At 56.4% G+C, this 27,322-nt stretch overlaps 2 protein-coding genes across 2 annotated transcripts in view; one reads left to right on the top strand and one right to left on the bottom strand.

Annotated features, from left to right (window-relative positions):
• Positions 1 to 3,527: 3,527 nt before the first annotated feature.
• mrpl24 (mitochondrial ribosomal protein L24) lies at positions 3,528 to 20,042 on the top strand. The gene is made up of 5 exons (XM_085978556.1): positions 3,528 to 3,736; positions 13,240 to 13,335; positions 15,026 to 15,129; positions 16,381 to 16,511; positions 19,739 to 20,042. Exons 1-5 carry the CDS (start codon positions 3,560 to 3,562, stop codon positions 19,873 to 19,875), a joined length of 645 nt encoding a protein of 214 aa, XP_085834682.1. The 5' UTR covers positions 3,528 to 3,559; the 3' UTR covers positions 19,876 to 20,042.
• Positions 20,043 to 22,495: 2,453 nt separating this feature from the next.
• mettl25b (methyltransferase like 25B) overlaps positions 22,496 to 27,322 on the bottom strand; it is a 33,925-nt gene continuing 29,098 nt past the window's right edge. The window contains exon 9 of the mRNA XM_085978554.1: positions 22,496 to 22,898. Coding sequence (XP_085834680.1) covers positions 22,747 to 22,898 — 152 coding nt within the window. The 3' untranslated portion in view covers positions 22,496 to 22,746. The remainder of the gene's footprint in view (positions 22,899 to 27,322) is intronic.

Raw genomic sequence — 27,322 nt, 5'->3', positions numbered from 1 at the left:
GCACTGTCGGAGTGGGGCGGTACTGAGGGAGCGCCGCACTGTCAGAGGGGCGGTACTGAGGGAGCGCCGCACTGTCGGAGGGGCAGTACTGAAGGAGCGCCGCAATGTCGGAGGGGCGGGGGTACTGAGGGAGCGCCGCACTGTCGGAGGGTCAGTACTGAGGGAGTGTCGGAGGGGGCGGTACTGAGGGAGTGCCGCACTGTCGGAGGGGCAGTACTGAGGGAGCGCCGCACTGTCGGAGGGGCAGTACTGAGGGAGCACCGTACTGTCGGAGGTGCCGTCTTTCGGATGAGACATTAACCCGAGGCCCCGTCTGCCCTCTCAGGTGGATGTAAAAGATCCCACGTCCACTATTGGAAGAAGAGCAGGGGGGAGTTCTCCCCGGTGTCCTGGGGCCAATATTTATCCCTCAACTAACATCACTAAAACAGATGATCTGGTCATCATCACACTGCTGTTTGTGGGAGATTGCTGTGTGCAAACTGGCTGACACGTTTCCTACATTACAACAGTGACCACACTTCATAAGTGCTTAATTGGCAGTAAAACGGTTTGGGGCTGTAGAAATGCGCATTCTTCCTTTCGAATTAAAGCAACTGTGATCGCGCTGGGCAAGCCATCGAAGCGCTTGAAAGTTGACGAGAGGCGCGGACCGAGTGCTGGGTGAGCGCGACGCAACGGGCCCCCACCATGTTACTTGCTGTTGTGTTTTAATTGACTGCACACTTCGCCTGGCTGTGATCATTAGCTAGGGAGCGACCAGTGTCCACGGAGCTGTGCCCCCCCACCCCCCCCCCCCCCCCCCCCCCCCAGTATAAAATCTACCAAGCGAATATTGACTCCACTGCACCAGCCAGGGAATTCAATAAACGTCGGCTGATGGCGAAATACTTTTTCTTTGTACGAATGCGAAATACGGCGGGTGCTGGAAATCGGAAATAAAAACCAGAAAGTGCAGGAAAACGCTCAGCCGGTCAGGCAGCATCTGCGGAGAGAGAAGAGGAGGAAACATTTCAGCTTGATGACCTTTCCTCAGAACTGGAAGAGGTGGGAGATGAACAGCTTTCAAGCAAGTACAGAGCCAGGAAAAGGGGGAATCAGGGAAAGAACAGGCTGGGGGCTCCTTCCTCTAGAAAAGAAAAGGCTGAGGGGTGACCTGATAGAGGTCTTTAAAATCGCGAAAGGGTTCGATAAGGGTCGACGTAGAGAAGATGTTTCCACTTGTGGGGGAGACCAGAACTAGGGGCCGTCAGTATAAGATCGTCACTAATAAATCCAATGGGGAATTCAGGAGAAACTTCTTTACCCAGAGAGTGGTGAGAATGTGGAACTCGCTACCACAGGGAGTGATTGAGGCGAATAGTATCGATGCATTTCAGGGGAAGCTGGATGAACACATGAGGGAGAAAGGAATAGAAGGATATGGTGATCGGGTGAGATGAAGAGGGGTGGGAGGAGGCTCGTGTGGTGCATAAACACCGGCACGGAGCAGTGAATACTATGTGCTGTAAATACAGTGTAAAAGCAAGAGGTCTGGGATAGGGTGGAGGGCAGGAGGCATTTGAAGGAATAAAGTGATCATGGCGCAAGGCAGAAGAAGAGACGAGACGAGCATAGAAAGTGTCCAGAGAGACGATAAATGGTTACAGCAGACAGGAGATGGTAATGGGACAAGTATAGAAACAAAAGATGGGTCTAGAAGAGGTGTAAATGGGGGATGGCAGAATCATCAACAGCTGCCATCTGGGGAAAAATGGGGGGCAGAGGTTATGGTCTGAAATTGTTGAACTCGATGTTGAGTCCGGCAGCCTGTAAAGTGCCCAATCGAAAGATGAGGTGCTGTTCCTCGAGCTTACGTTGAGCTTCATTGGAACAGTGTCGGAGGCCGGAGGACGGAGAGGCCAGAGTGGGAGTGGAGAAGTGACCGGGAGCTACAGGGACCCGCTTGCGGACTGAACGGTGTTCCTCAAAGCGGTCACTCCTCCTCCTCCGCCTGTACTCCCAGGGTGCGGCCATCCTTAATGGAGGCCCCGTCTACTCTCTGAGCTAAACGATCCCACGGCCACTATTTTGAAGGAGGGCGGTGGGGGGCCAATATTTATCGCTCAATCAACATCACAAATAAAAAACCCAAGACGATCTTGGGTCATTGTTTGTCGCTTTGCTGTTTGCGGGGGGGGGGGGGGGGGTGGGGGGGGGGGCGCTTGCTGCGGCCCGCATTTTGCCGCGTCGCAACAGCGACCGCACCTGGAAAAAGTTGTGTCATTGGCTTACGGAGCGCTTCGGAATGTCCGGGGGCGCCCGCAGGGAAAGGCATGGTAGAAATGCAAGACTTTCTTTGGTCGCCTGAGTTTTTGTAAATTTAGGTTGGGGGAAGGATAAAGTGGGGTTGGGAAAAAGATGTTTTATTGAAGGGGGGTAGGGGTGTGGTGACTGGCAGGAGGGTGCATGTGTGGGATCCCCAGCCTCCCTGTTCCTCTCCCTCTCTCCCACTCATTGCTGCCATTGTGTCTCTGCCACTAATATGGCTCCTGGTGCCCTGAGATGGTGGCCAGGCTACCGAGCATGCGCGATCGCCCAACCCCCGCGGGGGATGACGGGAGGTGTAGTCCGCCGACAACTCCCGGCAGGCGCTGCCCGCGGACAGGACGCATGCGTGTTGGCCATCTACGCCCCGACCGGCTGAGGGAGCATGCGCAGGCCGCCCGGGGACGACGGAAACGGAGTCCGCCGACAACTCCCGGTCGGCGCTGCGCGGAAAGGACGCGTGCGCATGTCGCTCCCCGTGTGCCGACCGGCTGAGGGAGCATGCGCAGTCACTCACCCCGCGTATGGGGATGACGGGAATTGGAGTCCGCCTACATTTCCCAGGCGGCGCTGCGCGCACGCGACGCATGCGCAGTGAGCGGGTGATTCCATTCCCTGGTTGTGGGAGGGGGGGGTGAGCGGATTGGCCAATTGTCGCGGGCGGCGAAGGGAGCGGTGCCGAGTTCAGATTATTCCGGGAAGGGGAAGCGGCGGCGGCGGGTTGAGCGGAACTAGTGCGGACGGTGCCATTGGGCAGGCGGGTCTCCCCCCCAGGACTCGAGGGTGAGGCTTCGGGGCGACAAGGGGCCGCGGGCTATTCGACTGTGGGGGCATCACAAATCTGTTTTCACTCTCTCTCACACTCCCTCCCTCCCTCTCCCCCCACTCTCCCTCCCCCTCCCCCCACGCCCTCCCCCTCCCTCCCTCCCCCCTCGCTCCCCCCCCTCCCCTCCCCCTCGCCCCCCCCTCCCACGCTCCCCCTCCCCTCCCCCTCCCACGCTCCCCCTCCCACGCTCCCCCTCCCTCCCCCTCCCTCCCACGCTCCCCCTCCCTCTCCCTCCCTCCCACGCTCCCCCTCCCTCTCCCTCCCACGCTCCCCCTCCCTCCCCCTCCCTCCCACGCTCCCCCTCCCTCCCCCGCTCCCCCTCTCTCCATATCCCTTGATCCCTTTAGCCTTAAGAAATATATCCAACTCCTTCTTGAATATATTTAATGAATATCCTGCGTCTTCTCCCCGCAGCCTCTCCGAATCATGCGTCTCGGCGCCCTGATCGCGGCGGCAGCCAAGCTGCCTCGCGGTTACCGCCACGGCACCAGCCGGCCCTGGACCATGGCGGCACAGAGGTTGAACCCCCCGGGCAGACAGCGGAGGAAGGTGTTCGTCGAGCCCATCGCACCGCACGAGTGGAAGATCTTCCGCGGGGACACGGTTGAGCCTGGCGCGAAGGAGCGCGCGCTCGCCCGCACGGCGACCCCAGAGTCTTGCCTACCGTGACATTCAGAGAGCGCGGGCTGATTGGCGTCTCTCTTGTGCGACGGTTGTCGGCAGACAGGACCGGTTGGCGCACGTCGAACTTCCGCCCTTGGTGGTGCCCGCCGCCAAATGCTAGCCTGTCTCGGCAGATGTCGTGTACGAGTTCTGGGCACCACACTTTAGGAAGGACGTCAACCCTTGGAGAGGCTGCAGAGGCGGTTTCCAACAACTCCTTCTATTTATACCGGGCCTTTAACGTAGTAAAACGTCCCAGGGCGATTCACAGGAGCGATTATCAAACAAAATTTGACCCCGAGCCACATAAGGAGATATTAGGACAGGTGACCAAAAGCTTGGTCAAAGAGGTCGGTTTTAAGGAGCGCCTTAAAAGGAGGAGAGAGAGGCGGAGAGGTTTAGGGAGGGACTTCCAGAGCTCGGGGCCCAGGCGGCTGAAGGCACGGCCGCCAATGGTGGAGCGATGGAAAGCGGGGGATGCGCAAAGGGGTAGAATTGGAGGAGCACAGAGATCTCGGAGGGTTGTGGGGCTGGAGGAGGTTACAGAGATAGGGAGGGGTGTAGGGCTGGAGGGGGTTACAGAGATAGGGAGGGGTGTAGGGGCTGGAGGGGCTTACAGAGATAGGGAGGGGTGTAGGGGCTGGAGGAGGTTACAGAGATAGGGAGGGGTGTAGGGGCTGGAGGAGGTTACAGAGATAGGGAGGGGTGTAGGGGCTGGAGGGGGGTTACAGAGATAGGGAGGGGTGTAGGGGCTGGAGGAGGTTACAGAGATAGGGAGGGGTGTAGGGCTGGAGGGGGGTTACAGAGATAGGGAGGGGTGTAGGGGCTGGAGGAGGTTACAGAGATAGGGAGGGGTGTAGGGGCTGGAGGGGGTTACAGAGATAGGGAGGGGTGTAGGGCTGGAGGGGGTTACAGATAGGGAGGGGTGTAGGGGCTGGAGGAGGTTACAGAGATGGGGAGGGGTGTAGAGGCTGGAGGAGGTTACAGAGATGGGGAGGGGTGTAGGGGCTGGAGGAGGTTACAGAGATGGGGAGGGGTGTAGGGGCTGGAGGGAGGTTACAGAGATGGGGAGGGGTGTAGGGGCTGGAGGAGGTTACAGAGATAGGGAGGGGTGTAGGGCTGGAGGGGGTTACAGATAGGGAAGGGGGTGTAGGGGGCTGGAGGAGTTTACAGAGATAGGGAGGGGCTGGAGGGGGTTACAGTGATAGGGAGGGGTGTAGGAGCTGGAGGAGGTTACAGAGATAGGAAGGGGTGTAGGCTGGAGGAGGTTACAGAGATGGGGAGGGGTGTAGGGCTGGAGGAGGTTACAGTGATAGGGAGGGGGTGTCGGGCTGGAGGGGGTGACAGAGATAGGGAGGGGTGTAGGGGCTGGAGGAGGTTACAGAGATAGGGGGGTGTGGGGCTGGAGGAGGTTACAGAGATAGGGAGGGGTGTAGGGGCTGGAGGAGGTTACAGAGATAGGGAGGGGTGTGGGGCTGGAGGAGGTTACAGAGATAGGAGGGGTGTAGGGGCTGGAGGAGGTGACAGAGATAGGGAGGGGTGTGGGGCTGGAGGAGGTTACAGAGATAGGGGTGTGGGGCTGGAGGAGGTTACAGAGATAGGGAGGGGTGTGGGGCTGGAGGGGGTTACAGAGATGGGGAGGGGTGTAGGGGCTGGAGGAGGTTACAGAGATAGGGAGTGTGTAGGGCTGGAGGGGGTTACAGAGATAGGGAGGGGTGTAGGGGCTGGAGGAGGTTACAGAGATGGGGAGGGGTGTAGGGGCTGGAGGAGGTTACAGAGATAGGGAGGGGTGTAGGGCTGGAGGAGGTTACAGAGATAGGGAGGGGTGTAGGGTCTGCAGGATGTTACAGAGATAGGGAGGAGTGTAGGGCTGGAGGGGTTTACAGAGATAGGGAGGGGGTGTAGGGCTGGAGGAGGTTACAGAGATAGGGAGGGGTGTGGGGCTGGAGGAGGGTTACAGTGATAGGGAGGGGTGTTAGGGGCTGGAGGAGGTTACAGAGATGGGGAGGGGTGTAGGGGCTGGAGCAGGTTACAGAGATAGGGAGGGGTGTGGGCTGGAGGAGGTTACAGGATGGGGAGGGATGTAGGGGCTGGAGGAGGTTACAGAGATGGGAGGGGTGTAGGGGCTGGAGGAGGTTACAGAGATAGGGAGGGGTGTAGGGCTGGAGGAGGTTACAGAGATAGGGGAGGGGTGTGGGGCTGGAGGGGGTTACAGAGATGGGGAGGGGTTTGGGGCTGGAGGAGGTTGCAGAGATAGGGAGGGGTGTAGGGCTGGAGGGGGTTACAGAGATAGGGAGGGGTGCAGGGGCTGGAGGAGGTGACAGAGATGGGGAGGGGTGTAGGGGCTGGAGGAGGTTTCAGAGATCGGGAGGGGTGTAGGGGCTGGAGGGGGTTATGGAGATGGGGAGGGGTGTAGGGGCTGGAGGAGGTTACGGAGATAGGGGGGAGTGTAGGGCTGGAGGAGGTTACAGAGATAGGGAGGGGTGTAGGGGCTGGAGGGGGTTACAGTGATAGGGAGGGGTGTAGGGCTGGAGGGGGTTACAGTGATAGGGAGGGGTGTAGGGCTGGAGGAGGTTACAGAGATAGGGAGGGTTGTAGGGCTGGAGGAGGTTACAGAGATGGTGTAGGGGCTGGAGGAGGTTACAGAGATAGGGAGGGGTGTAGGGGCTGGAGGAGGTTACAGAGATAGGGAGGGGTGTAGGGGCTGGAGGAGGTTACAGAGATAGGGAGGGGTGTAGGGCTGGAGGAGGTTACAGAGATAGGGAGGGGTGTAGGGGCTGGAGGGGGTTACAGTGATAGGGAGGGGGTGTAGGGCTGGAGGAGGTTACAGAGATAGGGGTGTAGGGGCTGGAGGAGGTTACAGAGATAGGGAGGGGTGTAGGGGCTGGAGGAGGTTACAGAGAGGGTGGGGTGTAGGGTTGGAGGGGGTTACAGAGATGGGGAGGGGTGTCGGGCTGGAGGAGGTTACAGAGATAGGAGGGGTGTCGGGCTGGAGGAGATTACAGAGATGGGGAGGGGTGTAGGGCTGGAGGAGGTTACAGAGATAGGGAGGGGTGTAGGGGCTGGAGGAGGTTACACTGATAGGGTGGGGTGTCGGGGCTGGAGGAGGTTACAGAGATGGGGAGGGGTGTAGGGGCTGGAGGGGGTTAAAGAGATAGGGAGGGGTGTAGGGGCTGGAGGGGGGTGACAGAGATAGGGAGGGGTGTAGGGCTGGAGGAGGTTACAGAGATAGGGAGGGGTGTGGGGCTGGAGGAGGTTACAGAGATAGGGAGGGGTGTAGGGGCTGGAGGAGGTTACAGAGATAGGGAGAGGTGTAGGGGCTGGAGGAGGTTACAGAGATAGGGAGGGGTGTGGGGCTGGAGGAGGTTACAGAGATAGAGGCGTGGGGCTGGAGGAGGTTACAGAGATAGGGAGGGGTGTGGGGCTGGAGGAGGTTACAGAGATAGGGAGTGTAGGGCTGGAGGGGGTTACAGAGATAGGGAGGGGTGTAGGGGCTGGAGGAGGTTACAGAGATGGGGAGGGGTGTAGGGGCTGGAGGAGGTTACAGAGATAGGGAGGGGTGTAGGGCTGGAGGAGGTTACAGAGATGGGGAGGGATGTCGGGGCTGGAGGAGGTTACAGAGATGGGGAGGGATGTAGGGGCTGGAGGGGGTTACAGAGAAAGGGAGGGGTGTAGGGCTGGAGGAGGTTACAGAGATAGGGAGGGGTGTAGGGTCTGCAGGATATTACAGAGATAGGGAGGAGTGTAGGGCTGGAGGGGTTTACAGAGATAGGGAGGGGTGTAGGGCTGGAGGAGGTTACAGAGATAGGGAGGGGTGTGGGGCTGGAGGGGGTTACAGAGATGGGGAGGGGTGTCGGGGCTGGAGGAGGTTACAGAGATGGGAGGGGTGTCGGGCTGGAGGGGGTTACAGTGATAGGGAGGGGTGTAGGGGCTGGAGGAGGTTACAGAGATGGGGAGGGGTGTAGGGGCTGGAGCAGGTTACAGAGATAGGGAGGGGTGTAGGGCTGGAGGAGGTTACAGAGATGGGGAGGGATGTCGGGGCTGGAGGAGGTACAGAGATGGGGAGGGGTGTAGGGGCTGGAGGAGGTTACAGAGATAGGGAGGGGTGTAGGGCTGGAGGGGGTTACAGAGATAGGGAGGGGTGTAGGGCTGGAGGAGGTTACAGAGATCGGGAGGGGTGTCGGGCTGGAGGAGGTTACAGAGATAGGGAGGGCTGGAGGGTGTTACAGAGATAGGGGTGTAGGGGCTGGAGGAGGTTACAGAGATAGGGAGGGGTGTAGGGGCTGGAGGAGGTTACAGAGATGGGGAGGGATGTAGGGGCTGGAGGAGGTTACAGAGATGGGGAGGGGTGTAGGGCTGGAGGGGGGTTACAGAGATAGGGAGGGGTGTAGGGGCTGGAGGAGGTTACAGAGATGGGGAGGGGTGTCGGGGCTGGAGGAGGTTTCAGAGATCGGGAGGGGTGTAGGGGCTGGAGGGGGTTATGGAGTTGGGGAGGGGTGTTGGGGCTGGAGGAGGTTACAGAGATAGGGGGGAGTGTAGGGCTGGAGGAGGTTACCGAGTTGGGAGGGGTGTAGGGGCTGGAGGAGGTTACAGAGATAGGGAGGGGTGTAGGGCTGGAGGAGTTTACACAGATAGGGAGGGGCTGGAGGGGGTTACAGTGATAGGGAGGGGTGTAGGAGCTGGAGGAGGTTACAGAGATAGGCAGGGGTGTAGGCTGGAGGAGGTTAGAGAGATGGGGAGGGGTGTAGGGCTGGAGGAGGTTACAGAGATAGGGAGGGGTGTAGGGGGCTGGAGGAGGTTACGGAGATTGGGAGGGGTGTAGGGCTGGAGGAGGTTACAGAGATGGGGGAGGGGTGTAGGGTTGGAGGAGGTTACAGAGATCGGGAGGGGTGTAAGGCTGGAGGAGGTTCCAGAGATTGGGAGGGGTGTAGGGGCTGGAGGAGGTTACAGAGATAGGGAGGGGTGTCGGGCTGGAGGAGGTTACAGAGATAGGGAGGGGTGTAGGGCTGGAGGAGGTTACAGAGATAGGGAGGGTTGTAGGGCTGGAGGAGGTTACAGAGATACGGAGGGGTGTCGGGCTGGAGGAGGTTACAGAGATGGGGAGGGGGGGAGGGCTGGAGGGGGTTACAGAGATGGGGAGGGGTGTAGGGCTGGAGGAGGTTGCAGGGATAGGGAGGGGTGTAGGGCTGGAGGAGGTTACAGAGATAGGGAGGGGTGTAGGGGCTGGAGGGGGTTACAGAGTTAGGGAGGGGTGTAGGGGCTGGAGGGGGTTACAGAGATGGGGAGGGGTGTATGGCTGGAGGAGGTTACAGAGATAGGGAGGGGTGTAGGGCTGGAGGGGGTTACAGAGATGGGGACGGGGGTAGGGCTGGCGGGGGTTACAGAGATGGAGGGGTGTAGGGCCGGAGGGGGTTACAGAGATAGGGAGGGGTGTAGGGCTGGAGGGGGTTACAGAGATAGGGAGGCGTGTAGGGGCTGGAGGGGGTTACAGAGATAGGGAGGGGTGTAGGGCTGGAGGAGGTTACAGAGATAGGGAGGGGTGTAGGGCTGGAGGGGGTTACAGAGATAGGGAGGGGTGTCGGGGCTGGAGGGGGTTACAGAGATAGGGAGGGGTGTAGGGCTGGAGGAGGTTTCAGAGATGGGGAGGGGTGTAGGGCTGGAGGAGGTTACAGAGATAGGGAGGGGTGTAGGGGCTGGAGGAGGTTACAGAGATAGGGGTGTAGGGCTGGAGGATGTTACAGAGATGGGGAGGGGTGGAGGGCTGGAGGAGGTTACAGAGATGGGGAGGGGTGTAGGGGCTGGAGGGGGTTACAGAGATGGGGAGGGGTGTAGGGGCTGGAGGGGGTTACAGAGATAGGGAGGGGTGTAGGGGCTGGAGGGGGTTACAGAGATGGGGAGGGGTGTAGGGGCTGGAGGAGGTTACAGAGATAGGGAGGGATGTAGGGGCTGGAGGGGGTTACAGAGATGGGGAGGGGTGTCGGGCTGGAGGGGGTTACAGAGATGGGGAGGGGTGTAGGGGCTGGAGGAGGTTACAGAGATGGGGAGGGGTGTTGGGGTTGGAGGAGGTTACAGAGATAGGGAGGGGTGTAGGGGCTGGAGGGGGTCACAGAGATGGGGAGGGGTGTAGGGCTGGAGGGGGTTACACAGATGGGGAGGGGTGTAGGGCTGGAGGGGGTTACAGAGATGGGGAGGGGTGTAGGCGCTGGAGGGTGTTACAGAGATAGGGAGGGGTGTAGGGGCTGGAGGGGGTTACAGAGATGGGGAGGGGTGTAGGCGCTGGAGGGTGTTACAGAGATGGGGAGGGGTGTAGGGGCTGGAGGGGGTTACAGAGACGGGGAGGGGTGTAGGGGCTGGAGGGGGTTACAGAGATGGGGAGGGGTGTAGGCGCTGGAGGGTGTTACAGAGATGGGGAGGGGTGTAGGGGCTGGAGGAGGTTACAGAGATAGGGAGGGGTGTAGGCGCTGGAGGGGGTTACAGAGATGGGGAGGGGTGTAGGCGCTGGAGGGTGTTACAGAGATGGGGAGGGGTGTAGGCGCTGGAGGAGGTTACAGAGATAGGGAGGGGTGTGGGGGCTGGAGGGGGTTACAGAGATGGGGAGGGGTGTCGGGGCTGGAGGGGGTTACAGAGATGGGGAGGGGTGTAGGGGCTGGAGGAGGTTACAGAGATAGGGAGGGGTGTAGGGCTGGAGGAGGTTACAGAGATAGGGAGGGGTGTAGGGGCTGGAGGGGGTTACAGAGATAGGGAGGGGTGTAGGGGCTGGAGGGGGTTACAGAGATGGGGAGGGGGCGAGGAGGCCATGGAGGGATTCGAAGACGAGGATGAGAATTTTGAAATCGAGGTATTGCCGGACTGGGAGCCAATGTAGGTCAGCGAGCACAGTGGGTGATGGGTGAATGGGACTCGGTGCAAGTCAGGACACGGGGGCAGCAGGAAGTTTGGATGAGCTCAAGCTTACGGAGGGTGGTATTTGGGAGGCCGACCAGGGGAGCATGGGAATCGTTGGAGTCTGTAGTTTATCAGGATGATACCAGGGATTGGGGACTTCAGTGATGTGGAGAGACTGGAGAAGCTGGGATTATTCTCCTTAGAGCAGAGAAGGTTAAGGGGAGATTTAATCGAGGCGTTCAAAATGATGAAGGGTTTCGATAGAGTAAATAAGGAGAGACTGTTTCCAGTGGCAGGAGGGTCGGTAACCAGAGGACACGGATTGAAGATAATCGGCAAAAGAACCGGAGGGGAAGAGGAGGAGAATGTTTTTTACGCAGCGAGTTGTTGTGATCTGGAACGTGCTGCCTGAAAGGGCGGTGGAAGCAGATTCAATAGTAACTTTCAAAAGGAGAATTGGGCATGTACTTGAAGAGGATAAATGTGCAGGGCTGTGGGGAAAGAGCAGGGGGGAGTGGGACTAATTGGAGAGCTCTTTCAAAGAGCCGGCACAGGCACGACGGGCCGAATGTCCGCCTCCTGTGCTCATTAATCTCTGCGCAAAAATCACTGATACAATAGCAAAATACTGCAGACGCTGGAGATCTGAAATAACAACAGGAAGTGCTGGAAACACTCAGCAGGCCAGGCAGCATCCATGGAGAGAGAAACAGAGTTAACGTTACAGGTCTGGGCCCCTTCGTCAGAACTGGAAAAAGTTGGAGATGCAACAGGTTTTAAGCAGGCGCGGAAAGGGGGCGGGGAGGAAAGAACAAAAGGTTCACTCGGTTGATTCCGGAGATGAGGGGGTTGACGTATGAGGAAAGGTTGAGTAGGTTGGGACTCTACTCATTGGAGTTCAGAAGAATGAGAGGCGATCTTATCGAAACATATAAGATTGTGAGGGGGCTTGATCGGGTGGATGCGGGGAGGATGTTTCCACTGATGGGTGAGACTAGAACTAGGGGGCATAATCTTAGAATAAGGGGCTGCCCTTTCAAAACTGAGGTGAGGAGAAACTTCTTCACTCCGAGGGTAGTAAATCTATGGAATTTGCTACCCCAGAGAGCTGTGGAAGCTGCGATATTAAATAAATTTAAAACTGAGATAGTTTCCTAGCTGATAAGGGAATTAGGGGTTACGGGGAGCGGGCAGGGAAGTGGACGTGAGTCTAGGTTCGGATCAGCCATGATCCTATTGAATGGCGGAGCAGGCCCGAGGGGCCGTATGGCCTACTCCTCCTATTTCTTATGTTCTTATGGACTGAACGGAGGTGTTCCGCAAAGCGGGCACCCAATCTGCGTTTGGTCTCCCCAGTGTAAAGGAGACCACATCGTGAGCAGCGAATACAGTATACTAGATTGCGAGAAGTACAAGTAAATCGCTGTTTCACCTGGAAGGGGTGTTTGGGGCCCTGGACAGTGGGAAGTGTTGGACAATGTGTGGTCCTTGGACTTCCCCAGCAGGAGCCCTGCTCCCCCAGCTCGATTCTATCCTGTTTGAAGGGATCGTCCGTGTGAAGGTGGGCAGGTTGTGAGGTTACTCACCTTTGGTAGGAAGAATAGAAAAACAGAATATTTTTTCAATGGTGAGAAACTTTCAAATGTTGGTGTTCAGAGAGATTTGGGTGTCCTCGTGCAAGAAACACGGAAAGCGAGCATGCAGGTACAGCAAGCAATAAGGAAGGCAAATGGCACGTTGGCTTTTATTGCAAGGGGGTTGGAGTATAAGAGTGAGGAAGTCTTGCTACAATTGTACAGGGCCTTGGTGAGACCACACCTGGAGTACTGGGCACAGTTCTGGTCTCCTTATCTAAGGAAGGATATACTTGCCTTGGAGGCGGTGCAGCGAAGGTTCACTAGATTGATTCCTGGGATGAGAGGGCTGTCCTATGAGGAGAGATTGTGTAGAATGGGCCGATACTCTCTCGAGTTTAGAAGAATGAGAAGTGATCTCATTGAAACATACAAGATTCTGAGGGGGATTGACAGGGTAGATGCTGAGAGGCTGTTTCCCCCTGGCTGGAGAGTCTAGAACCAGGGGTCACAGTCTCAGGATAAGGGGTCGGCCATTGAGGACTGAGATGAGGAGGAATTTCTTCACTCAGAGGGTGGTGAATCTTTGGAATTCTCTACCCCAGAGGGCTGTGGATGCTCAGTCGTTGAGTATATTCAAGGCTGAGATCGATAGATTTTTGGACTCTCGGGGAATCGAGGGATATGGGGATTGGGCGGGAAAGTGGAGTTGAGGTCGATGATCAGCCACGATCTTATTGAATGGCGGAGCAGGCTCGAGGGGCCGAATGGCCGACTCCTGCTCCTAATTCTTATGTATTCTCGTGGGGTCGAGGATGCCCAGCTCCCCCCGGGCGGGTATCGTACTGCGCTCACACTTACAGTGCTGGATAGAGGAGGGGGCGCGACTGTGGGCCATCAGGGGAGGAGGAATCTGTAGCCGATACTCGCGCCGTCGCGAGGACTGACTGATGTGTGTTTTTTTATTTCAATCTTTTCGACCAGGTGGAAATTCTCAAGGGGCAAGATGCCGGGAAGCAGGGAAAAGTCAGCCAGGTGATTCGAGCTCGTAACTGGGTGATCGTGGAGGGGCTGAACACGGTGAGCACGAGAGCCGAACTTTTTTTGCAAATAAGTACCCGGAAACGCACGAAGGGAGCGGAAAATGCCGGGAACGCACAGGTTAATTGTTCGGGGTGCGCGTCCCCTTTGTCGGAATGTGCGCCTGCCCTTCCTACAGGCACCGCCTCGCCCTGCCGTGTGTCGGCAGCGCTTCGTGTTTAGTACGTGGGGATTAGCGGAGGTCCCGAGACCGTCTCCCCGGGACATGTCTCGCGCTGTGGGATTTCGCGCTGTGGGATTTCGCGCTGTGAGATTTCGTTCTGTGTCCTCCTATGTTGTTTGATTCACGTCGGAGCCATGGCTCAGTGGGGTCTCACTTGCACTCTCTCTCTCGTCGCCCCAGAGTCAGAAGGTCGTGCGTTCGAGTCCCACCCCAGAAACTCAAGCGCAAAAGAATCCAGGCCGTCGCTCTCAGTGCGGGGCTGAGGGAGCCTCTGTCTTGTGTGGTAGAGAATTCCACAGGTTCACCACTCTCTGGGTGAAGAAATTCCTCCTCATCTCAGTCCTAAATGGCTTACCCCTTATCCTTAGACTGTGACCCCTGGTTCTGGACTCCCCCGCCATCGGGAACATCCTTCCTGCATCTAGTCTGTCTAGTCCTGTTAGAATTTTATAAGTTTCAATCAGATCCCCTCTCATTCTTCTAAACTCCAGCGAGTACAAGCCCAATCGACCCAATCTCTCCTCGTACGTCATTCCTGCCATCCCAGGTATCAGTCTGGTGAATCTTCGCTGCACTCCCTCCATGGCAAGAACATCCTTCCTCAGATAAGGCGACCAAAACTGCATACAATACTCAAGGTGTGGTCTCACCAAGGCCCTGTACAACTGCAGCAAGACATCCTTGTTCCTGTACTCAAATCCTCTCGCTACGAAGGCCAACATACCATTTGCCTTCTTAACCGCTTGCTGCACCTGCATGCTTACCTTCAGCGACTGGTGCACAAGGACACCCAGGTCTCGTTGCACTTCCCCTTCTCCCAATCTATTGCCGTTCAGATAATAATCTGCCTTCCTGTTTTTGCCACCAATGTGGATAATCTCGCATTATACTGCATCTGCCATGCATCTGGCCAATCACCCAACCTATCCAAATCATACTGGAGTTTCTCGGCAACCTCCTCACAGCACACGCCCACCCAGCTTTGTGTCGTCTGCAAACCTGGAGATATTACATCTAGTTCCCTCGTCTAGATCAGACCTTCCACCTGTTAAGTTGCTAACCGCGCCAGTGCGGGGATGGGAGTCACGCCCGGGGCCCAGACCGGCTAAGGCCGGCAGCCTCCCCGTCTCCGAAGGCACGTTGGTGAGCCGAGGACAGTCCGACCGCTTCTCACGGCCATGTTTTAAATCAGCGGATTTATTAATTCAGCGCTCCCAACTTGGCGGTCGAACGGCCAGTTACCAGGGCCGCAACCGAGAAGTTTCTCCTGAAGTCCCGGTTGGATTTATTCATGACTCTCTCGCGTCGATGTTGGCAGTACCTAGATTCTGCCAGCGCACTCGCTCCCCCCGCCGCCGCCCCGCCCAGCCCATTTCCGCACCACTAGGACCCCGCAGTAAACGCCTGTTCACCTGGGATCGGAGGGTGGAGGGACAGCTCTCGACTCTGTAGTTAATCCTTTTCATTTCTTCTCTTTTCCCCCCCCCCCCCCCCGTTTCTTTACAGCATTACCGCTACATCGGCAAGCTGGGAGAGCAGAGGGGGACGTACATCGCCAGCGAGGCGCCGCTGCTGGTCAGTGATGTGGCACTGGTGGACCCCAGCGACCGGTGAGTGACTCCCGGTGCCCGAGATCGCCAACAGAAGCTCTCGGACTCGGTCGTGTCTTAACCGGATTCTGAGGTTCCAAGTTTGCATCCGGTAGAAATGCAGGTTGTTGCCGATCCTCACTTCCTCCCTCCTACTGAACATAAGGAATTAGGAGCAGGAGTCGGCCATTCGGCCCCTCGAACCTGCTCCACCATTCAATGAGATCACGGCTGATCTTCGACCTCAACTCCACTTTCCTGCCCGATCCCCATGTCCCTCGATTCCCCGAGAGTCCAAAAATCTATCGATCTCGGCCTTGAATATACTCAACGACTGAGCCTCCACAGCCCTCTGGGGCAGAGAATTCCAAAGATTCACCGCCCTCTGAGTGAAGAAATTCCTCCTCATCTCAGTCCTCAATGGCCGACCCCTTATCCTGAGACTGTGACCCCTGGTTCTAGACTCTCCAGCCAGGGGGAAACAGCCTCTCAGCATCTACCCTGTCAATCCCCCTCAGAATCTTGTATGTTTCAATGAGATCACCTCTCATTCTTCTAAACTCCAGTGAATATAGGCCTAGTCTACTCAATCTCTCCTCATAGGACAATCCCCCCATCCCAGGAACCAGTCTGGTGAACCTTCATTGCACTCCCTCTATGGCAAGTATATCCTTCCTTAGGTAAGGAGACCAAAACTGTCCACAATACTCCAGGTGTGGTCTCACCAGGACCCTATATAATTGCAGTAAGACGTCTTTACTCTTATACTCAAATCCTCTTGTAATAAAGGCCAACATACCATTTGCTTTCCTAATTGCTTGCTGTACCTGCAGGTTAACTTTCAGTGATTCGTGTACAAGGACACCCAGGTCCCTCTGAACACCAACATTTCCCAGTCTCTCACCATTTAAAAAATACTCTGCTTTTCTAGTTCAAAGTGGATAACTTCACATTTCTCCACATTATATTCCATTGGCCATGTTCTTGCCCACTCACTTAGCCTGTCCATATCCACTTGAAGCCTCCTTGCATCCTCCTCACAACTTACATTCCCACCCAGCTTTGTATCATCAGCGAACTTGGATATATTACATTCGGTCCCTTCATCTAAGTCATTGATGTAGATTGTGAATAGCTGAGGCCCCAAGCACTGATCCTTGCGGTACCCCACTAGTTACAGCCTGCCAATCTGACAAAGGCCCGCTTATTCCTACTCTCTGTTTTCTGTCCGTTAACCAATCCTCAATCCATGCTGATATATTTTCTGCACAGAAAACCGACGGGGATGGACTGGAGGTACACGGAGGAGGGAGAGAAAGTCCGAGTGTCCAACCGGTCGGGACGCATCATCCCAAAGCCCGTGTTCCAAAGGAAAGATGGGATCGTGCCGGAGCAGTGGAAAGGCGAGTTATTGCCCCCCGATAGCTTTCTCCCACGTTTTCCTGCTTTTAAGCTTTCCCCCCACCTCAGGCTAATGTGAAGGTGAGCATGCAGGTGCAGCAGGCGGTTAAGAAGGCAAATGGTATGTTGGCCTGCATAGCGAGAGGGTTTGAGTACAGGAACAAGGATGTCTTGCTGCAGTTGTACAGGGCCTTGGTGAGACCACACCTTGAGTATTGTGTGCAGTTTTGGTCGCCTTATCTGAGGAAGGATGTTCTTGCCATGGAGGGAGTGCAGCGAAGATTCACCAGGCTGATACCTGGGATGGCAGGAATGACGTATGAGGAGAGATTGGGTCGATTGGGCTTATACTCGCTGGAGTTTAGAAGAATGAGAGGGGATCTCATTGAAACTTATAAAATTCTGACAAGACTAGACAGACTAGATGCAGGAAGGACGTTCCCGATGGTCGGGGAGTCCAGAACCAGGGGTCACAGTCTAAGGATAAGGGGTAAGCCATTTAGGACTGAGATGAGGAATTTCTTCACCCAGAGAGTGGTGAACCTGTGGCATTCTCTACCACAGAAGGTGGTGGAGGCCAATTCATCAAATATATTCAAGAAGGAGTTGGATATATTTCTTAAGGCTAAAGGGATCAAGGGATATGGGGAGAAGGCAGGGACAGGGTACAGAATTTGGATGATCAGCCATGATCTCATTGAATGGCGGAGCAGGCTCGAGGGGCCAAATGGCCTACTCCTGCTACTACCTTCTATGTTTCTATGAATAAACTGCCCAGCACCGGGAATCCGGCATCCAGAACCCTGCTAACTCGAGGGACCAGGAGTAGCTCTTGAAGCTTCCCCGCGGGTTTTCCGTTTGTGGGCCCCACACAGTGCCAGTGATCACCAGCTTGTGCTGCATTAGCTGGGCATTTATATATGTAGTACAACGTCCCAAGGTGCTTCACAGGAGCGATTATCAGACAAAATTTGACCCCGAGCCACATCAGGAGATATTAGAGACAGGTGACCAAAAGCTGGGTCAGAGAGGTCGGTTTTAAGGAGCGCCTTAAAGGAGGAGAGAGAGGCGGAGAGGTTTAGGGAGGGAATTCCAGAGCTCGGGGCCCAGGCGGCTGAAGGCACGGCCGCCAATGGTGGAGCGATGGAAATCGGGGGATGCTCAAGAGGCCAGAATTGGAGGAGCGCAGAGATCTCGGAGGGGTGTGGGGCTGGAGGAGATTACAGAGATGGGGAGGGGGGCGAGGACACGGAGGGATTGGAAAATGAAGCTGAGAATTTTAAAATCGAGGCGTAGCCGGACCGGGAGCCAATGTAGGTCAGCGAGCAAGAAAGTGAGAGTAGGCTGCAGCGCTCCAGGTTAGGGATAAGAATTTTTTTGCAGCTTTTAAAAACTGTTCTGAGGTTGGCGAGACAGTGTACAAGGAGCTTTACTCTGTATCTAACCCGTGCTGTACCTGCCCTGGGAGTGTTTGATGGGACAGTGTAGAGGGAGCTTTACTCTGTATCTAACCTGTGCTGTACCTGCCTGGGAGTGTTTGATGGGACAGTGTAGAGGGAGCTTTACTCTGTATCTAACCCTGTGCTGTACCTGCCCTGGGAGTGTTTGATGGGACAGTGTAGAGGGAGCTTTACTCTGTATCTAAACTGTGCTGTATATGCCCTGGGAGTGTTTGATGGGACAGTGTAGAGGGAGCTTTACTCTGTATCTAACCCGTGCTGTACCTGCCCTGGGAGTGTTTGATGGGACAGTGTAGAGGGAGCTTTACTCTGTATCTAACCCGTGCTGTACCTGCCCTGGGAGTGTTTGATGGGACAGTGTAGAGTCATAGAGTTATACAGCACGGATAGAGGCCCTTCGGCCCATCGTCTCTGCGCCGGCCATCACGCCCTGTCTAATCTAATCCCATATTCCAGCATTTGGTCCGTAGCCTTGTATGCTATGGCATTTCAAGTGCTCATCCAAATGCTTCTTGAATGTTGTGCGGGTTCCAGCCTCCACAACCCTTTCAGGCAGTGAGTTCCAGACTCCAACCACCCTCTGGGTGAAAAAGTTCTTTCTCAAATCCCCTCTAAACCTCCCGCCCTTTACCTTGAATCTATGCCCCCTAGTTATTGACCCTTCTACTAAGGGAAAAAGCTCCTTCGTATCCATCCTATCTATGCCCCTCATCATTTTGTACACCTCAATCATGTCCCCCCTCAGCCTCCTCTGCTCCAAGGAAAACAAACCCAATCTGCCCAGTCTCTCTTCATAGCTGAAGCGTTCCAGCCCTGGTAGCATCCTGGTGAATCTCCTCTGCACCCTCTCCAAAGCTATCACATCCTTCCTGTAGTGTGGCGACCAGAACTGCACACAGTATTCCAGCTGTGGCCTAACCAGTGTTTTATACAGCTCCATCATAACCTCCTTGCTCTTATATTCTATGCCTCAGCTAATGAAGGCAAGTATCCCATATGCCTTTTTTACCACCTTATCCACCTGTTCCGCCGCCTTCAGGGATCTGTGTACTTGCACACCCAGATCCCTCTGACCCTCCGTCTTGCCTAGGGTGCAGAAGGAGCTTTACTCTGTATCTAACCCATGCTGTATCTACCCTGGGAGTGTTTGATGGGGACAGTGTAGAGGGAGCTTTACTCTGTATCTAACCCGTGCTGTACCTGCCCTGGGAGTGTTTGATGGGGACAGTGTAGAGGGAGCTTTACTCTGTATCTAACCCGTGTTGTACCTGCCCTGGGAGTGTTTGATGGGACAGTGTAGAGGGAGCTTTATATCTAACCCGTGCTGTACCTGCCCTAGGAGTGTTTGATGGGGACACAGTAGAGGGAGCTTTAGTCTGTATCTAACCCCGTGCTGTACCTGCCCTGGGAGTGTTTGCTGGGACAGTGTAGAGGGAGCTTTACTCTGTATCTAACCCGTGCTGTACCTGTCCTGGGAGTGTTTGATGGGACAGTGCAGAGGGTGCTTTACTCTGTATCTAACCCGTGCTGTACCTGCCCTGGGAGTGTTTGATGGGACAGTGTAGGGGGAGCTTTACTCTGTATCTAACCCGTGCTGTATCTGCCCTGGGAGTGTTTGATGGGACAGTGTAGAGGGAGCTTTACTCTGTATCTAACCTGTTCCTTGTTACTCAGTACAGAATTCACTGTTTTTTTTAATGTATTAACCCTTCGCATCAGCAGTGTTTGTCATTGAATGGCTCTAATTTCACTTCTGTGGCTGTGTTCAGATGGGCCGAAGGACACCAGCGTTGAGGACGCGCTGGAGAGCTCGTACACCCCCGCTCTGAGAACCTTTGAGGAAGACGTGATGGTGAAAATGGGCATCAGCGAGACGAGCCGGCCTCTGAAGTCTCACTGGTATTAAACGTCGAAAGACCCCAACCCAGAGCGGGGCTCAATGGGCGGACCGTGTCCAGACACACAGGGTCGGCGAGTACAGATCTTCGACCGTGTCGCTCGCCAGACCCAACGCTGTATCATTAAAAGGCTTTTTTTTTTCAAAAAAGTGGGTTTAACTTTGTGACTCGTGTACAGCAGGACAATTCTTTCCAGGGCCTTCGAGTTTGGTCCTGTGGATTGACGGTGAATTGAAATCACGGATCGCTGCATCACTGATACCGGCTCGTGTCCTCGGATCCAGCGTCGCCGGCGCAGAGCGAAGCTGTCGCTCGCTGTTTGTTTGGTTTCTCTCTCAAACTTCAGGGGGAACACATGCCATGTCTGTGCAGGCTATCCTCGTAATCGAACCCTTCAAGCACCCGCTATCGTCCTGGTGAATCTGCACTGCACCCATCCTCAAAGCTTAATACATCCTTCCTGAGGTGCGGGGCCCAGAACTGAACACGGTAACTCCAGATCAGCTCTGATCAGAGCTCTGTACAACTGAAGCATCACTGCCTCCCCTTTATTCCAACCTCTTTGCAATTAAGGCCAACCTTCCAGATTTACTGCTTGTACCTTCCGCTAGCTTTTGGGGATCTGCGTACCTGGACTCTCCAGATCCCTTTGCTACCCCCACAGCTCCTACACAGAAACATAGAAGATAGGAGCAGGAGTCGGCCATTCAGTGAGATCATGGCTGATCATCCAAATTCAGTACCCTGTCCCTGCCTTCTCCCCATATCCCTTTAGCCTTAAGAAATATATCCAACTCCTTCTTGAATATATTTAATAAATTGGCCTCCACTGCCTTCTGTGGTAGAGAATTCCACAGGTTCACCACTCTCTGGGTGAAGAAATTCTTCCTCATCTCTGTCCTAAATGGCTTACCCCTTATCCTTAGACTGTGACCCCTGGTTCTGGACTCCCTGACCATCAGGAACATCCTTCCTGCATCTAGTCTGTCTAGTCCTGTTAGAATTTTATAAGTTTCAATGAGACCCCCCCTCTCATTCTTCTAAACTCCAACGAGTATAAGCCCAATCGACCCAATCTCTCCTCATACATCATGCCTGGTGAATCTTCGCTGCACTCCCTCCATGGCAAGAACATCCTTCCTCAGATAAGGTCTCTCAACACTCAGAACATTTCCCCATGTGTCTCTCTCCGCCCCAAACGTGGACGACCTCTCTCGTGCACCTCAAGCGAGCTCCCTCGGCTCTGGAGGGAGAGCCGGGCTGTTTTGAACGTAACCAAACTCCCAACATCGCCTGGTTTTTCGTCTTTGCTCAAAGAATCTGCTCGGTGTCGGCCGTGGCTCAGAAGATCGTGGGACTTGAGCACCTAAGCCAGGCTGACACTCCCACTGCAGTACTGAGGGAGGGGCGCGCTGTCGGAGGGGCGGTACTGAGGGAGCACCGCACTGTCGGAGTGGCGGTACTGAGGGAGCGGCGCGCTGTCGGAGGGGCGGTACTGAGGGAGCACCGCACTGTCGGAGTGGCGGTACTGAGGGAGCGGCGCGCTGTCGGAGGGGCGGTACTGAGGGAGCGCCGCACTGTCGGAGGGGCGGTACTGAGGGAGCACCGCACTGTCGGAGTGGCGGTACTGAGGGAGCGGCGCGCTGTCGGAGGGGCGGTACTGAGGGAGCACCGCACTGTCGGAACTGAGGGAGCGCCGCGCTGTCGGAGGGGCGGTACTGAGGGAGCGCCGCACTGTCGGAGGGGCGGTACTGCGGGAGCGCCGCGCTGTCGGAGGGGCGGTACTAAGGGAGCGCCGCGCTGTCGGAGGGGCGGTACTGAGGGAGCGCCGCGCTGTCGGAGGGGCGGTACTGAGGGAGCACCGCACTGTCGGAACTGAGGGAGCGCCGCGCTGTCGGAGGGGCGGTACTGAGGGAGCGCCGCACTGTCGGAGGGGCGGTACTGCGGGAGCACCGCGCTGTCGGAGGGGCGGTACTAAGGGAGCGCCGCGCTGTCGGAGGGGCGGTACTGAGGGAGCGCCGCGCTGTCGGAGGGGCGGTACTGAGGGAGGGGCGCGCTGTCGGAGGGGCGGTACTGAGGGAGCGGCGCGCTGTCGGAGTGGTGGTACTGAGGGAGCGGCACGCTGTCGGAGGGGCGGTACTGAGGGAGGGGTGCGCTGTCGGAGGGGCGGTACTGAGGGAGCGGCGCGCTGTCGGAGTGGTGGTACTGAGGGAGCGGCACGCTGTTGGAGGGGCGGTACTGAGGGAGGGGCGCGCTGTCGGAGGGGCGGTACTGAGGGAGCGGCGCGCTGTCGGAGGGGCGGTACCGAGGGAGTGCCGTGCTGCCGGATGAGACATTAAACCGAGGCCCTGTCTGCCCTCTCAGGTGGATGTAAAAGATCCCAAGGCCACTATTTCGAAGAAGAGCAGGGGGAGTTCTCCCCGGTGTCCTGGGGCCAATATTTATCCCTCAACCAACATCACTAAAACACAGATAATCCGGTCATTATCACATTGCTGTTTGTGGGAGCTTGCTGTGCGCTAATTGGCTGCCGCGTTTCCTACATTACAACAGTGAGCACACTTCAAAAAAGTACTTCATTGGCTGTGAAGCGCTTTGGGACGTCCTGAGGTGGTGAAAGGCGCTGGAGAAATGCAAGTCTTTTTATTGTAGGCTATGTAGGTTCTTGCAGAGAGAGCGCAGTCTCGGAGCACTGGTCTCCCTTTGATCAGTGAATACATGCACAGCAACTCAGTGCAATTGTCTTGTTAAAGTCTCAAGTTGTGCGCGTTGACCGCCAACCTTGTCGTTTAGAAGCCAGGAGCGGAGCTGGTTCGTCCTGGGAGTCTTGTCTGCCCCCGCCCCCCTCCAGGTCCTCCTGTGTACGCGCGGCTCAGATCTCACGGCCCTGTGGCACCTCGGTCTGGACACCAGGAGCCCTCTTCTGGGTGCAGGAGGTCGCCGACCCGACCCCCGCCCTTCGCCGCCACCAGCACAAAGTTCCTGGGGGAGAATCTGGGGTCGAACAGTGGCAGCAGCTCGCACTGAATCCCTGCAACGAGAATTCAAAGGCATAGGTGTTTAAGATGATTAAAGGATTCGATGGGGGAGAGAGAGAGAAACTATTTCCTCTGGTGGGGGGAGTCCAGAACAAGGGGGGGGCGTCACCTTAAAATTAGAGCCAGGCCGTTCAGGGGTGATGTCGGGAAGCACTTCTTCACACAAAGGAAATCTGAAACTCCTCAAAAAGCTGTCTAGGCCGGGGGTCAATTGAAAATGTCAACACTGACATTGATAGATTTTTGCTGGGTAAGGGGATTAAGGGTTACGGAACCAAGGTGGGTAGATGGAGTTAAGATACAGATCAGCCGTGATCTGATTGAATGGCGGAACAGGCTCGAGGGGCTGAATGGCCTCCTCCTGTTCCTGTGTAACCGGCTCGAGGGGTTGAATGGCCTCCTCCTGTTCCTGTGTAACAGACTCGAGGGGCTGAACGGGCCTCCTCCTGTTCCTGTGTAACAGGCTCGAGGGGCTGAATGGGCCTCCTCCTGTTCCTGTGTAACAGGCTCGAGGGGGCTGAATGGGCCTCCTCCTGTTCCTGTGTAACAGGCTCAAGGGGCTGAATGGGCCTCCTTCTGTTCCTGTGTAACAGGCTCAAGGGGCTGAATGGCCTCCTCCTGTTTCTAATGTAACAGGATCGAGGGGCCGAATGGCCGCCTCCTGTTCCTGTGTAACAGGCTCGAGGGGGCTGAATGGGCCTCCTCCTGTTCCTGTGTAACAGGCTCGAGGGGGCTGAATGGGCCTCCTCCTGTTCCTGTGTAACAGGCTGGAGGGGCTGAATGGGCCTCCTCCTGTTCCTGTGTAACAGGCTCGAGGGGGCTGAATGGGCCTCCTCCTGTTCCTGTGTAACAGGCTCGAGGGGCTGAATGGCCTCCTCCTGTTTCTAATGTAACAGGATCGAGGGGGCCGAATGGCCGCCTCCTGTTCCTGTGTAACAGGCTCGAGGGGGCTGAATGGGCCTCCTTCTGTTCCTGTGTAACAGGCTCAAGGGGCTGAATGGCCTCCTCCTGTTTCTAATGTAACAGGATCGAGGGGGCCGAATGGCCGCCTCCTGTTCCTGTGTAACAGGCTCGAGGGGGCTGAATGGCCTCCTCCTGTTCCTGTGTAACAGGCTCGAGGGGGCTGAATGGGCCTCCTCCTGTTCCTGTGTAACAGGCTCGAGGGGCTGAATGGGCCTCCTCCTGTTCCTGTGTAACAGGCTCGGGGGCTGAATGGCCTCCTCCTGTTCCTGTGTAACAGGATCGAGGGGCCGAATGGCCGCCTCCTGTTCCTGTGTAACAGGCTCGGGGGCTGAATGGCCTCCTCCTGTTCCTGTGTAACAGGCTCGAGGGGCTGACTGGGCCTCCTCCTGTGTAACAGACTCGAGGGGCTGAATGGGCCTGTTCCTGTGTAACAGGCTCGAGGGGCTGAATGGCCTCCTCCTGCTCCTGCGTCCTTTGTTAGCTGAAAGCCCCCTTATTACGAAGAGAGATTACACAAACTAGGGTTGTATTCCCTGGAATTCAGAAGGTTAAGGGGTGATCTGATTGAAGTTTTCAGGATATTAAGATAGTGTAGATAGAGAGAAACTATTTCCGCTGGTTGGGGAGTCTAGGACTAGGGGGCAGAGTCTAAATATTAGAGCCAGACCTTTCAGGAGTGAAGTTAGGAAACACTTCTACACACAAAGGGCGGTAGAAGTTGGGAACTCTCTTCCGCAAACGGCAATTGATGCCGGGTCAATTGTTAATTTTAAATCTGAGATTGATAACCAAAGGTATTGAGGGATATGGGGCAAAGGCGGGTAGATGGAGTTAGGTCGTAGATCAGCCGTGATCTCATTGAATGGCGGAACAGGCTCGAGGGGCTGAACGACCTCCTCCTGTTCCTGCCGAGGTGTGATAAATGGCAGTTGGAAAGGTTACCTGTAAACATCTGACATGATTCTCTGACTATATAAGCTGTGTCTTTATGCATTTCTCCACTTCACCTGAAGGAGGAGCAGCGCTCCGAAAGCTTGTGATTTCAAATAAAGCTGTTGGACTATAACCTGGTGTCGTGTGACTTCTTACATCTGTTCCTATTAAACCACTGGTGTCAACGGCAGCCCGTATTTGGGAGGGGGGGTGGGGAAAGTACAGGTTTGGGAAGGGTGAACCTTCTGAAAGAGATTCTGAGTTCAAGCAGGACAGAGGGAGTGACTGGCTCTCGGTGCAGGACATCGCGGGGGCGAGTCAGCCTGTCTCAACAGCGCCACAAGCAGGCAGACGGCGGTACTTCGGCCCCGAGTCGAAACCTGTCTCCGCAGTACAACCCGCCGGCAGGCGTCCCTTCGGAGCCTGTCTCAAAAAGTTGGCAACAATTTTTAGTACCTGGAATTTACATCACAGGCCATTCGGCCCAACTGGTCCGTGCCAGTGTTTCTGCTCCACCCCAGCCTCCCCCCACCCCTCTTCATCTCCCCCCATCAACACCACCCCTCTTCATCTCACCCCAGCCTCCTCCCACCCCCTCTTCATCTCACCCCATCAACACCAGCCTCCTCCCACCCCTCCATCTCCCCCCATCAACACCAGCCTCCTCCCACTCCTCTTCATCTCCCCCCATCAACACCAGCCTCCTCCCACCCCTCTTCATCTCACCCCATCAACACCAGCCTCCTCCCACCCCTCTTCATCTCACCCCATCAACACCAGCCTCCTCCCACCCCTCTTCATCTCACCCCATCAACACCAGCCTCCTCCCACCCCTCTTCATCTCACCCCATCAACACCACCCCCCTCCCACCCCTCTCCATCTCACCCCATCAACACCAGCCTCCTCCCACCCCTCTTCATCTCACCCCATCAACACCAGCCTCCTCCCACCCCTCTTCATCTCACCCCATCAACACCAGCCTCCTCCCACCCCTCTTCATCTCACCCCATCAACACCAGCCTCCTCCCACCCCTCTTCACCTCACCCCATCAACACCAGCCTCCTCCCACCCCTCTTCACCTCACCCCATCAACACCAGCCTCCTCCCACCCCTCTTCATCTCACCCCATCAACACCAGCCTCCTCCCACCCCTCTTCATCTCACCCCATCAACACCAGCCCCCTCCCACGCCTCATCTCACCCCATCAACACCAGCCTCCTCCCACCCCTCTTCATCTCACCCCATCAACACCAGCCTCCTCCCACCCCTCTTCATCTCACCCCATCAACACCAGCCTCCTCCCACCCCTCTTCATCTCCCCCCATCAACACCAGCCTCCTCCCACCCCTCTTCATCTCACCCCATCAACACCAGCCTCCTCCCACCCCTCTTCATCTCACCCCATCAACACCAGCCTCCTCCCGCCCCTCTTCATCTCACCCCATCAACACCAGCCTCCTCCCACCCCTCTTCATCTCCCCCCATCAACACCAGCCTCCTCCCACCCCTCTTCATCTCACCCCATCAACACCAGCCTCCTCCCACCCCTCTTCATCTCACCCCATCAACACCAGCCTCCTCCCGCCCCTCTTCATCTCACCCCATGAACACCAGCCTCCTCCCACCCCTCTTCATCTCACCCCATCAACACCAGCCCCCTCCCACCCCTCTTCATCTCACCCCGTCAACACCAGCCTCCTCCCACCCCTCTTCATCTCACCCCGTCAACACCAGCCTCCTCCCACCCCTCTTCATCTCACCCCGTCAACACCAGCCTCCTCCCACCCCTCTTCATCTCACCCCATCAACACCAGCCTCCTCCCACCCTCTTCATCTCACCCCATCAACACCAGCCTCCTCCCACCCCTCTTCATCTCACCCCATCAACACCAGCCTCCTCCCACCCCTCTTCATCTCACCCCATCAACACCAGCCTCCTCCCACCCCTCTTCATCTCACCCCATCAACACCAGCCTCCTCTCACCCCTCTTCATCTCACCCCATCAACACCAGCCTCCTCCCACCCCTCTTCATCTCACCCCATCAACACCAGCCTCCTCTCACCCCTCTTCATCTCCCCCCGTCAACACCAGCCTCCTCCCACCCAGTCAACACCAGCCTCCTCCCACTCCTCTTCATCTCACCGCATCCACACCAGCCTCCTCCCACCCCTCTTCATCTCCCCCCGTCAACACCAGCCTCCTCCCACCCCTCTTCATCTCACCCCATCAACACCAGCCTCCTCCCACCGCTCTTCATCTCCCCCATCAACACCAGCCTCCTCCCACCCCTCTTCATCTCACCCCATCCACACCAGCCTCCTCCCACCCCTCTTCATCTCACTCCAACACCAGCCTCCTCCCACCCCTCTTCATCTCACCCCATCAACACCAGCCCCCTCCCACCCCTCTTCATCTCACCCCATCAACACCAGCCTCCTCCCACCCCTCTTCATCTCACCCCATCAACACCAGCCCCCTCCCACCCCTCTTCATCTCACCCAGTCAACACCAGCCTC

The sequence above is a fragment of the Somniosus microcephalus genome, unplaced genomic scaffold (genome assembly GCF_052327205.1).
Source record: "Somniosus microcephalus isolate GS21.2 unplaced genomic scaffold, FLI_Smic_1.0 unresolved_chr7, whole genome shotgun sequence".
Classification (NCBI taxonomy): domain Eukaryota; kingdom Metazoa; phylum Chordata; class Chondrichthyes; order Squaliformes; family Somniosidae; genus Somniosus; species Somniosus microcephalus.
This window is presented reverse-complemented; position numbering and strand designations above follow the sequence as displayed.

Excerpts from the sequence above, each read along its gene's own strand:
- mrpl24 (XM_085978556.1), top strand. The coding sequence starts at position 3,560 with ATGCGTCTCGGCGCCCTGATCGCGGCGGCAGCCAAGCTGCCTCGCGGT. Across the intron at positions 3,737-13,239 it reads AGATCTTCCGCGGGGACACG|GTGGAAATTCTCAAGGGGCA; the intron begins GTTGAGCCTGGC and ends CTTTTCGACCAG. Across the intron at positions 13,336-15,025 it reads TCGTGGAGGGGCTGAACACG|CATTACCGCTACATCGGCAA; the intron begins GTGAGCACGAGA and ends GTTTCTTTACAG.